The 13,788-nt window shown below is 32.9% G+C and overlaps 1 protein-coding gene across 1 annotated transcript; it reads right to left on the bottom strand.

The window, feature by feature from the left end:
• Nucleotides 1-7,311: 7,311 nt before the first annotated feature.
• On the bottom strand, nucleotides 7,312-9,982 carry LOC126716984 (uncharacterized). The gene is made up of 2 exons (XM_050418122.1): nucleotides 9,522-9,982; nucleotides 7,312-7,778 (listed from the first exon to the last, which is right to left on the bottom strand). Exon 1 carries the CDS (start codon nucleotides 9,859-9,861, stop codon nucleotides 9,550-9,552), a length of 312 nt encoding a protein of 103 aa, XP_050274079.1. The 5' UTR covers nucleotides 9,862-9,982; the 3' UTR covers nucleotides 7,312-7,778; nucleotides 9,522-9,549.
• Between the last annotated feature and the right edge of the window lie 3,806 nt (nucleotides 9,983-13,788).

Below are 13,788 nucleotides of genomic sequence, written 5' to 3'. Positions count from 1 at the left end.
TATTTGTTTGGGTCAATTATATAGATATTAGAAAGATTTGTAAATATTTAAGTTATGCTAAACTCAAATTTAAATTAAGTGTTGATTATACTTCAAGATATACTATTGTTATTATTATTTTTATTAATTTTTTAATTTAATTTATATTTTTTTTTATATATAAAAAAGTTAGAACTAAAGTTACAGCAAAAATCCTTAAAAGTGTTACGGTTAATGAATCATGCCAAGTTGTTGACTTCCCTAGTAGAGGGCCAAATTCAGTTACACCAAAGATAGTTAAGGTACGTAATTGCAATTAGGGGTGTTCACCATACCACATAAACTGTACAAACCGCAAAAACTGCACCAAAACCGCCTGTAAAATAGTATAACCGCATCGCAAGTAATAGTGCACCGCACCACACCACATGGTGTAGTGTGGTTTGCAGTTTTATAATAAGAAAACCGCATAAATCGCACCGCATTGCATTCTCTCTATATATTAATATATTTAATTATTTTTAATATTAAATATATTATTAATAGTTTAATAACCCTAGTTTTCAAAAAAAAAAAAAAAGTTTGATAACCCTAGCAAGTGTTGATTAAGAAAGTCAGCCCAAAATAAAGAAAAACTAGCTCAATAGTTTAAAACTTGGACCAAAATAAAGGGAAAAATTAGTTTTGGACTGGGTAGAAAAAGCCCAAAATTTGAAATATATACCAATTTCAAATCATTCAAACCGCATGTTATACACTGCACCGCATATGTGACTGCAAAAATGAGATGCGATGTGGTTATGGTTTTGTCTAAACTTTAAACCGCACCACACCGCACCGCACATGTAACCGCAAAAATAAGGTGTGGTGCAGTTATGGTTTTAGCTAAACTGTACTGCAAAGTGCGGTACTAAAAATGACCCAAAATCTCACCGCATCGCGAACACCCCTAATTGCAATTATCTTAAAGCATAATGCACTTTTATGTTAGATTGAACTTCATTGCAGTTATCTCAATTTATAATGCACTTTTCTGTTAGATTGAACTTTATTCTCTCAATTTTATCCAGCCCGACTTGATTGCTCCTAGAGTTGAGATTTGTGTGCCGTCTGTAGACTCGGGAATATACAGTTACAGAGGGATCCTCCTTTACTTGCCCCACGTGCATTTGAGAACGATAACTTAAAACCTTCACCAGCACATATCCTCGCTGCTCTCGTTACTTCTGGTAAATGAATGATTTTCTTACTGTTTCATGTTAAAAAAAAAAAAAATACAATTCTCTTATACTACCTTGCTATCTATTTCAGCTTCTCATCAACACTTGATGTAATTGACTTGGTGTAGTGTGGAACCAAAAACCTTGCACTTTGATGAGAAGATTCGTGAGTAACGGTTTACAGTGCTTTTGAAGGACAACATGAAGTATTGGACTACTGCAGTTAAAACTGCAAGTTTAGAATGGATTTCCGAGAAAGACAAGAGTGGAAAAAATCATATTGTTAACTTGTTAAGAGCCCAATTGTAATCTATTACTAGTAAAACGGAGATTACTAAAACTGACAGGCAGCATATTGCGATGATTATTTGACTCAAATTTTGATTGAAATTCTAATTTTAGAGATGTTTTTAGTTATGAAATTTGGTTATTTGGTTTTATAACATGATTGATTACAAGTTATTCATTCTTCTCAAAAAAAAAAAAAAAAAAAAACTTGTTTTATTCATATATCAGTCATTATTACTTAAATGCTTAAAAATCAATAAATAAAAATCCTTATGAAATACTTTTCTTCTTGTCCTTTAATGAATAGTGGCAAATACAGCAACTCACAAGCTTCGGCAATAGGCTTTGGCTGATTCTTGTGATCCTTCTTTTTATTATTACTAGTTCTACCTGACACGCTGTGATGTGGACATGTGTCTAAAGTTGAATGCACGTCCGTATCCCAGTGTGTCCAGTAGAACTGGCCACTGGTCACAAGACCAACCCATGGATATGATACTCTCATTTTCAAGGCCAATATCAAAATGGAGGCATGCTTAAAATTTGGCTAATTTAAGATTGCTTGAAGCACTTCCAATTATTTTTGTTTTTCTCTCTATATGAATGGTAGAAATTTTGTATAGGAGTCTACCAAAAGAACACATTTTTTTTTTCTTTTTCATGGGTCACAAATTGGTTTACAATTAACAACAATGACAATGATGTCATGGTGAGATGTTTCTAAAGGGATTATCTAATAAAATAAAAATAAAAAAAGTAAACGATACTCAATCTCAAACCTGAAAGGAAAAAACACTCTTATCCCTTGAGATTTGAAAAAAATACCACTCCCCATTTACCAAAGTTTAACCATGATTAGTAAAAATATAACTAATAAATTTAGAATCAAAATGCAAAGTTTATCAAGTACCAAAAGACTTGCAACGACAAATCTCTCCACAGCTCTTTGAAAGAAAATGGAAAAGAAGAACAAACAAAAGTCATACTAAATATTTTAAATTAATCTTTAATTAAAAATTTAAAATAATGGATTTTAATTCTGAAAGACAGGATAATTTTGAAAAACTGCAAGGGTAAGTTAGTACACAACATTTTAATATTAATTTATCAAAGTTTAGTTAAAAAAAAGTCAGAGAAAGAAAATGTTGGAGATTTGGGGTGAAATGTTTTTGACATCTCAATATGATAGTAGGGATTCGTGGTTTCATTTTTTAAGGTGTGGCTGTCTAGCATTTCTTCCCCCTCCTTTTACACAACTAATGCACTCAAACAGGATTTGATTTGTGATGTAAGAGTCGAACGTTAGTCCATTCTCTTGATGTCTTTTTTGTTGTTGTGTTGTTGATGCCATTAGACCAGGGATGTCGTGGCCACGGCCATGGGTAAGTTAATTGAATAAACATTAATAAATCTTGGTTCCCTAATCGTGCCATTTTTTAATGAAGACAAGTATGGACCGCATGTTACTTGGGAACAAAACGCTTGCTGATGATTATTACCTTTTACTTGTTTTGACGATATTATAATAAAATCCAATAGTGTAGCTACCATTAACATTGTAATAGTAAAGAATGGCCGAATCATCACCAACATGAGAGTGCATCATTTTAGAGAAGATGTAATAGCTTTAGAACATGGCCAGCAGGCTCTTAAAGACCTGAGTGAAGCTAAAACAGCTGAGAATGCTAAAGATATCACAAGTTGAGGAGTCTTTAGTGATTCTGTCGGTGCCGGGGGAAAGTTCTCAGCCCTGACCCCTGAGCCATTTTCTTTGTATCAATCAAGCTTTGAGATAGGCCTGAAGAGCATATTTTCCAATCTATCCTTGATATAGTGTTTGTTTGGCTAGCTTATTTTTTGCCAACTTGTTTTACTTTCAACTTATTTGTGATACTATTTATAAGTTCCACTGCACTTTTTTGTACTATTCATGGGTCCTACTGTATTATTTCAATTAACATTTATCTTTATCTACAGTATTTTCGGCAAAAAAATTTCAATTTCAGTAAAATAAACGGATCTCAAACATACCTATAGTCAAACAAAATGATGGGATGAATCAAAGTTAAAAAATCATGATATGAACCTTTTGTTTCTCAAGTTACTGAAAACCTTTTTTCAATTTTCTCAATCAAAAAGCATTGGGTTGCGCTATGAGTTAATTCTTTCAATTCTTAATTATCAAAGCATCTCATTAGCTAGAAAAATACTAGAAGAATCTTTTACTTGCGTAGCAGCATCCCTCCAGTTTGGCATCTGCATATGTTCTATTCTCTACCACCACAAAACAAGTTGATATTCTCTAACAACATAGCACAAGCCGATATTCTCTACTGCCATAGTACAAGCAAATAATCCCTACCACCGTAGCAAAAGCCAATTCCTAGCTGAATAATACATCCTTCCATCCTACCAATCTACCTTCAATAATTGTCGCTTACCTTCTTGAGGAAAGGAATTGAACTAATATACAGGCAATAGTTGCCAGAGGTCACATATTAACTGCAGACTCAGCAATACAGCAATTTAAGAAGGTCAAAGGAAGCAACACAGAGGATCACACCATTGAACGAAAGGTTGTAAAAGCTCATGTCAGACAGCTAAATTGTTGAATAGAGGTTGTGCTTTAACTATCATGAAGCAATGCTCATATAAGGGTGTGAAGATTGTGCTTTGTTAAATGGAGTGGTAATGTACAGCTTTTTGTATTTTAGCAATCATACTGAGCTCTTTAAAATCACTAAACAGAAATTCTCAAGAGCAAATAAACTCTAACTATTTACTTAAAAATAGATAACTGAAATTTGAAAAAGGAACTAAGGTAACAGAAGTTCATATAATCAAATCTCACACATGTATGTGAACAGAACCAATGGCTTTGATAATAGGTTGGGGTGAGTGCAATATTCTCATAGGCATCAATGCAAGTGAAACTTTAAGAGATTAAAATCCCATTCTTTATGAAACCGACTTGGACATACTGAAGATTTAAATATGGTTGCTCATGGTATTTGGATCTAATGTGATGTCCATAAACCACAACCTATTATCAAAGCCATAACACATTATCAGTATTATATTAATAAGAAAAAAAATTCTTCATTGCTAATAAATAGATACTAGTGATTCATTTGCATTTCCATTGGCATTCATTCCGCATCATGAATAGATGGCGATTGGCTTATCCAATTGACCAGCATTTTTCATGTTTGTATTCCACTACCATCGAAGTCATTCAGTTTTGTTTTTATATCATTCTATTAAAAGTTTGAGCTGCATTTACAAAAGATGGTCTATGCCTCTGTTATGTAGGATCATTAGGGATTTAGTACTAAGATTTCTTGATGAGTTCTTGAAGGTTTTATGGATAAGGATTGATGTTTAAGGGTTCAGGTAAAGAAAAGATTGAATCTTGAATATTTAGATGGCTGTCTGGTGTTTAAGCAGTGAATGGAACAAAAAATAAAGAAAGGTAAACACTAAGCAATTACACCCAGGTTTTCCTAAGCAATCACACTTAGGTAGGAGAAGGCAATCATACCCTCAAAGCTTAAAATAAGCTGCTGGAATTTTATTAGAATCAATCTCACAATGAGTGTAATTGACTACAATAAACCTTTATATAGGCTATAGCTAAGTCCTTTCCTAGAAGGACTACGACTCCTAAGTAACTTATTCCTAGGAAAACTAGGATTACTAATAACAAAGAAAAAGTACTTCAAAGCTTCTAAATCAAAACAGAAAAGGACTTGAAACATAAAATAAGATTCATGGGCCTTTGGCCCAAAAAAAGAATATTATGTATCTGACATATGTAACCACCCTCTCACATAAGAACGGATCCCACAAGCATGAGACCCACCCCTATGTGAGAGGATGATTGTATATACTGGACACACTATATACTTCCATCCTTTGATAAATCCAAGGACAGCCCATTCTGGAAATCTTGAAATTACCAAAGTGCCCTTACTCTAGTAAAACTTAATAAAACTGATCCAGCGGCAAATAAACAAAAAAAAGAAAAAAGAAAAAAGACTCTATTCAGCTTTAAAATGACTAAGCAAGGTCCCAAGAGAGCTCTCCATCATCTGCAACATTCCAAACTAGTGCTTGAGCGCTAGAACCTACCATCCCCACCTCTTATAAGTCTTTAGAGGCTGCCAGTTACGTTGCCCATCACTGTTATTATACATATGTCTGGTTAATATTTCTCTCTTTCTTTACATATACTGTGTCAAAATTGTGAACCAAATAACCATAGTTAGTTCTTTATACCCTGACCTAAAATGAAATCCTAGGAGGAACTCGCTTTTCTTGCTTTTTTTAATGTCCATTGTATATTAGTGATGATGATGAGGCTGATTAAATTTTTTCAAATATGACATGACTCGTAAACATCAACCCAAGCAGGAAAATTGTGATTCCTAAATATCATCAAATAATCACTTGTAAGGATCTAAGACTCTCTAAAGCTATTGTTGTACAAAGAATGCAAGATGAAAGGTTTTTAAAATAATCTTAGAGTAAAAGGCCTTTTGTCAATACCAAGAAAGTATATGTAGCAGTTACTAGGCAAGAAAACAAAGACCAACCATATATACATTGTATTATTTTAGGCCACCTTACGTATAGATCTGATATACACGAGGTAGTTCTTTCTCATCATAAAATTTTTATTTATCAAAAAAAGAAAAAATAAAACCAAGACTAGCCTTGCAATCATCTCAGCCAGTTCCCTGGAAGTTTAACTCTACAACTATTAAACATGGACAAGAGGTTATGAGATCAACCTCCTATCCTTCAAGTTCCTACAAACATTATGGTACTCAACCAGATAATGCCTTAAGAAATCAGATCATCATGCATAGTTGCACTATTTCTCTATACAGAGGAAAAAAAGAGATCCAACTTCTAAGCAGAAACGCAAATTAGAAGAGCAACTATCTTCCTCCAGCTGTATCCTACCCACATTTCTCAACAAGAAGCTAACTCTTTAAGAGCAGAAGGGTCTTGCTGATATTTCTTAGGAATCCTGTCAGGTATGTAAATACCAAAAAACCCAAAATGAGTTGTTACAAATTCTTAATTTTGTAAAGCTTGATGGTATTTCCTTGGCAAGAAAATTGGATATCTTAAGTCTTGTTCATTTTCCTTTTCTCTTGGAACCACTAAATCAAGCCAAAGAGAAAATAAGACCCACATATCTGCAACTTTTTTTTAATTCGATACATATCTGTAGCTTCTACTGGAGAAAGAAAAGAATTCACCATTTTTTTTTTTAAGTTTTACAAAGCCACCATACATTTCATGTCAACAACCATACATCAGCATATATCCTATTCCTCATCAAAACCCTATTTCCAGTAACAGTATTGTTCAATATTCTCCTCTGCTACTGTAGACTTCAACACACATTTGCTTTGTGTTGCTCTATTGCACATGTCCTAAACAATGAAAAGTAGCTCTCCCTTACTTTATAAAAGGTTTAGTTCACTCGATTTTTCATAAACATGGCAAGTCAAGGTCTTAAGTCCTCGTCTCACAATTCCATCATTCTCATTAATCTATTACATTATTGATTTCAATACTTCTAAAGGTGAATTTTACATGATTTATGTTAGACTTCTTCAAAACTATCAGAATCCTCATTTAGATTATTTTATTTGTTTTATTTTTATTAGTAATGTGATAGCATTAAAATTCAAAAAATAAAAAATAAAAATAATACGGGAAGTATAAATGCAAAAGAAAGAACAGCATAACACTGAAAATTAAAAAAGAGGCTCAGACTCGTGGGCTAATATGTAAAGAGGCTATGAAATCCAGAAAAGCAGTGGTAGAATTGTCATTTAGAATCTTACCATTCTTTTGTCTATAAGAAAATAAATACTCATTACATCATCAAGTATAAACAAAGCGAAAGACACAACCTCAAACAAAATATGTGACCACAAATTATTCATGCTATACAAGTGTTATCTAAGTCACATATATCACCCTGCAATGAATATAAAAACCTCCATAGATCCAGTAATCAGATGCAAAGATCTAAGACTTCACAACTGCTGTTATACAAAGAGAAAGAGTTTAAAAATAAGTGGGGTCATCTACATTATCATACTGGGAAAAAATTTCCTTGTTACCCTGCAATGACCATAAAAGTGAGTAAACAAGTAGCCTAATCCTGCTTTGCAATGATCCCTGGTCACTTCTCCGTCAACCCCCACAATTCTATCACATGGCCAAGAATCCAAACAAAGAATCTATCTCTATCCATCCTGCAAGTTCCTACAAAAATTATTAAACTCCATAAGCCAATGAAGATGTCAAATCATGATTCAACACATACACTTTTTCAAAATCAACGTGCAAAACATCTAAGTTACTTAATGACTAGGCAAGTTATAAAAGTGACCTTCCCATGACCTCTCCCTAACTCAACTCCCCAACTAGAAGCCAACACTTCTAGAAGCAGCAGCAACCCTGGAGGGAACTCTGAGGAACCAGTCCAGTGTATGCAAATCATAAAACATAAGCATACAACTGTAAGGTTTAAAACTTGAAAACCTGTGAAGCTAATCATCAGCTAGAGAAGAAAATAACTTAGTGTGGAAATCTTGATCCACACATCCCAAACACTGCAATGGCTCTACCTCCATTACTTAAGAATGGAAATTCTCTACTGTTAAACCTTCAACTGTCCAGTGCATCATCCTCATCTTAGTTCTTACCAATAAAAGATTTCTAGGCTAGCAAAATTTGCTTTATAAGGCAAACCCATACTCTATCCATAAAATATCATAAGTTCAACTGAACACGCCAGTAACTGACCTAACACCCATAAGCGTATCCCCATGAAACCCAACTTTTTTAACTCCATGAACAATCTCATCAATTTATCCTAAGAATAAGCTTAGAGCTATTGGCAAAGGATTCTTAAAAGTATTTATCATTGATCAAATTTAGTGAATATTCTCTGGACTTGCTTTGCTGTCAAGACCATGAACTATCATCTCACATCATCATTGTGGTTCCCTTTGACCAATCTTTGCCACTAAATCATCCTATTGGATTGTGATTTTGCTTATGTTGCAATTTACATGCTTGCTTTATGTCAGACTCATTGCTTTTCTACCAATAATCTCTATAATTCCTATGTTCAAACCTATAAATGCTTTGGTCTAAAGAGCAACTAAATACAACAATGACAAACAAAGTCTTGGTCCCAAAATTTTGGGGTCAGCTACGGATCCACAACATATTAGTTAGGATCAATCATATGTATTCTTTGCCTCCATTCTACTCTATTGAAAGTCATATTTTCTATTACTCCCTTAATTAACATGTCGTTTTTTTATTACTTCTACTAATGTGATTTTTGGTCTTCCTCAACCTTTTTTCGTTCCCTCAACTAGGATATATATATATATATATATATATATATATAGTAGCTACTCCAGAGTTGACCTAGGTATTAACTAATAATAAGTGGCAGCAAATATGAACCACAATAAGTGGTAGCTGAAATTTGCCAAAAGGTGTAGCTTCCCACCAGCACGATCCTTTCAATTTCGTCTTTCTTAGTTAAAGGAACACTTTGTTATCTCAAACTTTCGAAGGGCGCAGCACTAATTATTCCAGACAACCCAATTCATCAATTCAAACAAAGTACTCAAAACATCAACCAAAACAAAGTTCCACCCTCCGAACATCACAAGTCTTCATAAACCCAAAATTACAAACTTGAAAAAGAAAAGATTTTGCAAACAACCCAATTCGTATATCCCCATAATTCAGCTAAAAAACCAAATTTGCAACCAACCCAATTCGTATATCCCCATAATTTAGCTTTAAAAAAAAAAAAAAAAAAAAAACTTGCAAACAACCCAATTCATATATCCCCATGATTCAGCTCAAAAGGTCAACCAAAAGATTAATCAGGCAGAAAATTAGCACAAACCCCACATTACAAAGACAACCAAAAAAAAGCAACAAATTGAAAGAGAGAACAGGAGAGAGAGAGAGAATTACTGTGCATGAATCCCAATGAGAGAGAGTATCAATCTGAATGGGAATGATAATAGTATCCGTTGTTGTAATTGAGAGTGGAGGAAGAGTCATCATCATCGCCATCATCATCAGAAGATGAAGAGGAAGAGTAATAGGCGTAGGAGTAGAAGGAATCAGGAGGAGGGAGACAGAGGAAGGTCCAGAGGCAGAGAGCAAGGCGACCCAATTGCTGCAAAGGGAAGCAGCAGATTAGATCCAATAGCTGATGGCTGCTCAGCCTCTCTGGGTTGCAAGCTATGTATTGCCATGCGTCTGCCGATACGTGAGCCACTGACAGCACCATCAAACTGTTGAAAACCATTTTTGGCCCTGTTTTGCTCTGTTTCTTTCTCTCTGTTTTTTTGGCCTGTTTTGCTTTGTTTCCTCTCCGTTTCTCTCTGTCTGAAATACAAGCAAAGGCAAGGCACCAAATGCCGTTTCTCACACTCTTTATATTTTTAATTTTTATAAGTTTATATTTTTGTCTTAAATTATAGTTTGGTGTTTGATTTGGTTTGTTTGTTCAATTGGTCGTGATGTTTCAAAAATGTAAAAAGTCTCTATTTTTGTTTGATTGCTTTTTGGTTGAATGAGTCAATGTCTTTATCTATTTATTTTTATATAAGAAAATAATATTACAGCCTTTCACCATTCTTATCTATAAAATATTTCGAAATTTCATAAATTGATACGGATTGAATTTGATCGCTTCGACTTTGGGATTTATGTCATGCTTATAGTGTCTTACGGAGATATAAGCCTATATACATATTTCATTACCTATAAGATTTTTATACAATTGGAGTATTTTATTGGCTTTAGTTTGTTGTCCTCTCCTCTTTCTTTAAAAAAAAAAAAAATTGTTATTCTACTCTTTATTTTGTAAAAGGGAAAACAAAAGAGGGAAGAGTTCTTAATTTTTATCACACAATTCACCAAAAAAAAAAAAAAAAAAACACCCCTCCAACACTTAAGTTGTGGGTTTCACTCAGCTCAACTGGTAAAGTCTCTGATATTTCGTATAAAAAATCTAAGGTTCAATTCCTACCTACATCAAAAAACTGATTAATATCTTGGTCTGATGATAAAAGAGCTATTATCAGGAGCAGATGCCATAGGTTGAAACCCACTCTTATAAAAAAAAAAAAAAAAAAAAAAAGTTGTGGTTCCTTAGACTTTCCTCAAACTCTTTTCCAACAACCAACATGTGGGTCTTTTACATTTTCCGTAAGAGGTATTTCACTTTTATTTTAGTATTGACTGTTGACTTATGTCGGCAACACTGTAACCTATTATGTATTTCCCTAGATTACACCTAAAGTTAGGCCAATAGTTGTTATACAGCAGCAAAGGTGAAGGCACTATTCCTATCCTTTATATCATGATAACCTATCTCTTTGTCCCTTTTTGTGGAGTGATGGGAGACTTCAAACTCATGCTATGCGAGATTGTTCCATTGTCCAATCCTTTAAGAACCAGCAAGGAATTCCTTGGCGAAGACATCTCATTTCTCAAATATATATTGAGAATTCAAACAGCAATAAAAATGCAGTAATCTCAAATTTTTGGAATCTATTATGAATTCTTAATAAATTAATTAGAGTTGATCACATGTACAAGGAATGCCACAACAATTATTCATGGTGAATCTATTCATAATAGAGTTACTTTATTTTATGATGACTGTCAGCTTACAACAACTCTCATCTTTTTCTTCAGATTGACTGTGAATAAAATAAATAACACTAAACATAAACAGAGTAATATATTGAGAATTCAAGGCAGGAATAAAATTGGGGTTTCAATATTCACTAATTCACATGCTCATGGGCAAAAAAATGTTCTCAAGAATTTTTAAGGTTAAACATTTGCTCACTCAACAACCAACAAAATACGTGCTCTACATAAACATAGGAAAGAGGGGTTATTTTTATTTTATTTTTTTATTTTTGATAAGTAATAGGAAAGAGGGTTGTGTGAATACTGGCGAAGAGTCGAGGACATAAATTTTTTCTATGGAAGGCTATACTAAATATATCATGAAAAAATTAAATTCAAATAATAACCTATGAATCACATAAACACATATATGTATATTATGTGTGTATATATATATATATATATTCATCCAATTGATTTGTAAACTGTTAGCTATCTCTTAAATCATATTGATAACTATAATTACTCTTTAAACAATTTAGATCAATATTTTTTTGTTAAAGAATTTAGAGATACTACGGTTAGAATATAATAATAATTAAAAAAATGATAAATAGAAAAAAAAATGAAAAATTTAAATACTATAAACATTACTTTACATACCTTAAGTAAACTAAAGTTAGGTTTCTAGTTGGTTTATGATGCCGTAAGGTCAAATAGTCACCATTAACAAGGTAATCCTCGAATTGTTAGAAAATATTTTAGGAGAATCCATTAGAAGTTTTATTTTCTTTTTAAGCAAATAAAACCTATATTCATCATTTCACCACTTTTCCATTGGGTTATCACCATTTAGAGTCATATAGACCACAAACGGTGATCGTATCTTTTAATCAAGAGCTATAAATTAGAATTAAGTTAACAGAAAGATAAAGCCAGATAATTCACCATTGACCAATTATTTCCCATCAACCAAATCCCTTTGATATCTGCACACCCATCGGTTTACACAATTTTACGCTGCATTTTCCACCATTTTCTTATTCTATCAACACCAAATCCAGAAAGAGCTCACAAAATATTATAAAAAAAAAAATGGGTTACAAGCATTTAGCCATGTTGATATTGATCTCTATGTGGGTGGTGGCGACCAATGCTGATAAAAAAGCAGATAATAAAGCAGAAAGATTCGCAATCTGCATCAAAGATTGTACACCTCTGTGCATGAGTTTAGATGGTGCAACAAAGCCAGCTTGTGACCCTGCTTGTTTTCTTGGTTGCAAACAGTTACAAGGTAAAGGAATTGTGTATTCACCTGCAAAGGATAATTGATTTTGAGGTTCTTGCAAACTATATATCTGGTTTTGTTTTTATGATTCGGGAATGGTGATTTGTAACAATTTGTGATTGGACCAAAAAGTGAGTTTTTATTAATGTATTTCTGTTTCTAAATAGTTTTTGAACAAATGCAAGTCTATGTTAGCGATGAGTATGCATATATCTAGATAAATAAACACATCACATTACACTGATGTCTAATCGGAGTTCATAATTTTCGTCACAAATACATAATATGAAAGCATGAGGTATTTTTTGTTTGCCACAAAATGAATTGGATGATTTCAAGTGAATAAAAAATGATATATTTTCCATTTTCACACTTTTTCATTATTTATGCTTTTTCAGTTTTCGATGATCCGAATCTAATTTAATTCAAATGAGTTAATGAAAGGACACTCTTTGCCCAAGGAACCCATGAGCTCGTGCATGTACAGTTGTGAGAATACATTAATTCTCAAATTAATATAAACCCCCTAATTTTTTATTTTTTAAAAAAGGGGTGCTGAATGCACTCTTTGCCCAAGTGCTCGACAAATATGATTATATATCTCTTAATCAATTTTCTTTTGTAAAAAGAAAAAAATTGCAATGGGATTGTCTCATAAAGAACCTGTCACTAGCTCTTTTATTTTTAAAGAAGATTATGCTATCAATTTCAAAACTATAATCTTATCATTGGATCAAGAACTTCTTAATAATCCAAATGACAGGATAAAGGTTTCATCATGCTATTTGAGGCTTGAAACACAGATTTTAACTGTAGCCTAATTTCCATTTATTTATTCATATATCCATTTTTTTTTCTTTTTTTTTTCGGGGGGGTGTTACAATGGAAAACTGAAGTCAACAGAAAACAAACCAATAGATTGAAACATGTTTTCCAGAATATTACATTCTCAACGGACCATAAAAATTAAATTTTACACCACAAAAAATCTCAAAAATAATTTATCTCTTAGCAAAAAAGAAAGAGACTAGAGGGCAATAGAGCCATAATCAACTAATGTCTTGGAAGCATAAGGTGCCAACGAGTTGAGTAACAAGACTCTTGGCGACAAAGTTGGGTGTTTTTTTTTTGATACAAACAAAGTTGAGTGTTAATTTGCTTTTCCTATAAATATTGTATCATCCAAAAGACTATAGGGCAATTGGTTACAACAATCTTCTTACAAATTAATAAAACAATTAGTAATGACTTTTTTTGTGTAGCGATTTTATGATATAAATTTGGTACAAAAGCAACCTAGAA

The sequence above is a fragment of the Quercus robur genome, chromosome 1 (assembly GCF_932294415.1).
Source record: "Quercus robur chromosome 1, dhQueRobu3.1, whole genome shotgun sequence".
NCBI lineage: Eukaryota > Viridiplantae > Streptophyta > Magnoliopsida > Fagales > Fagaceae > Quercus > Quercus robur.
Note: the sequence above shows the minus strand (reverse complement) of the source record. Positions and strands in the feature narration are given on the sequence as shown.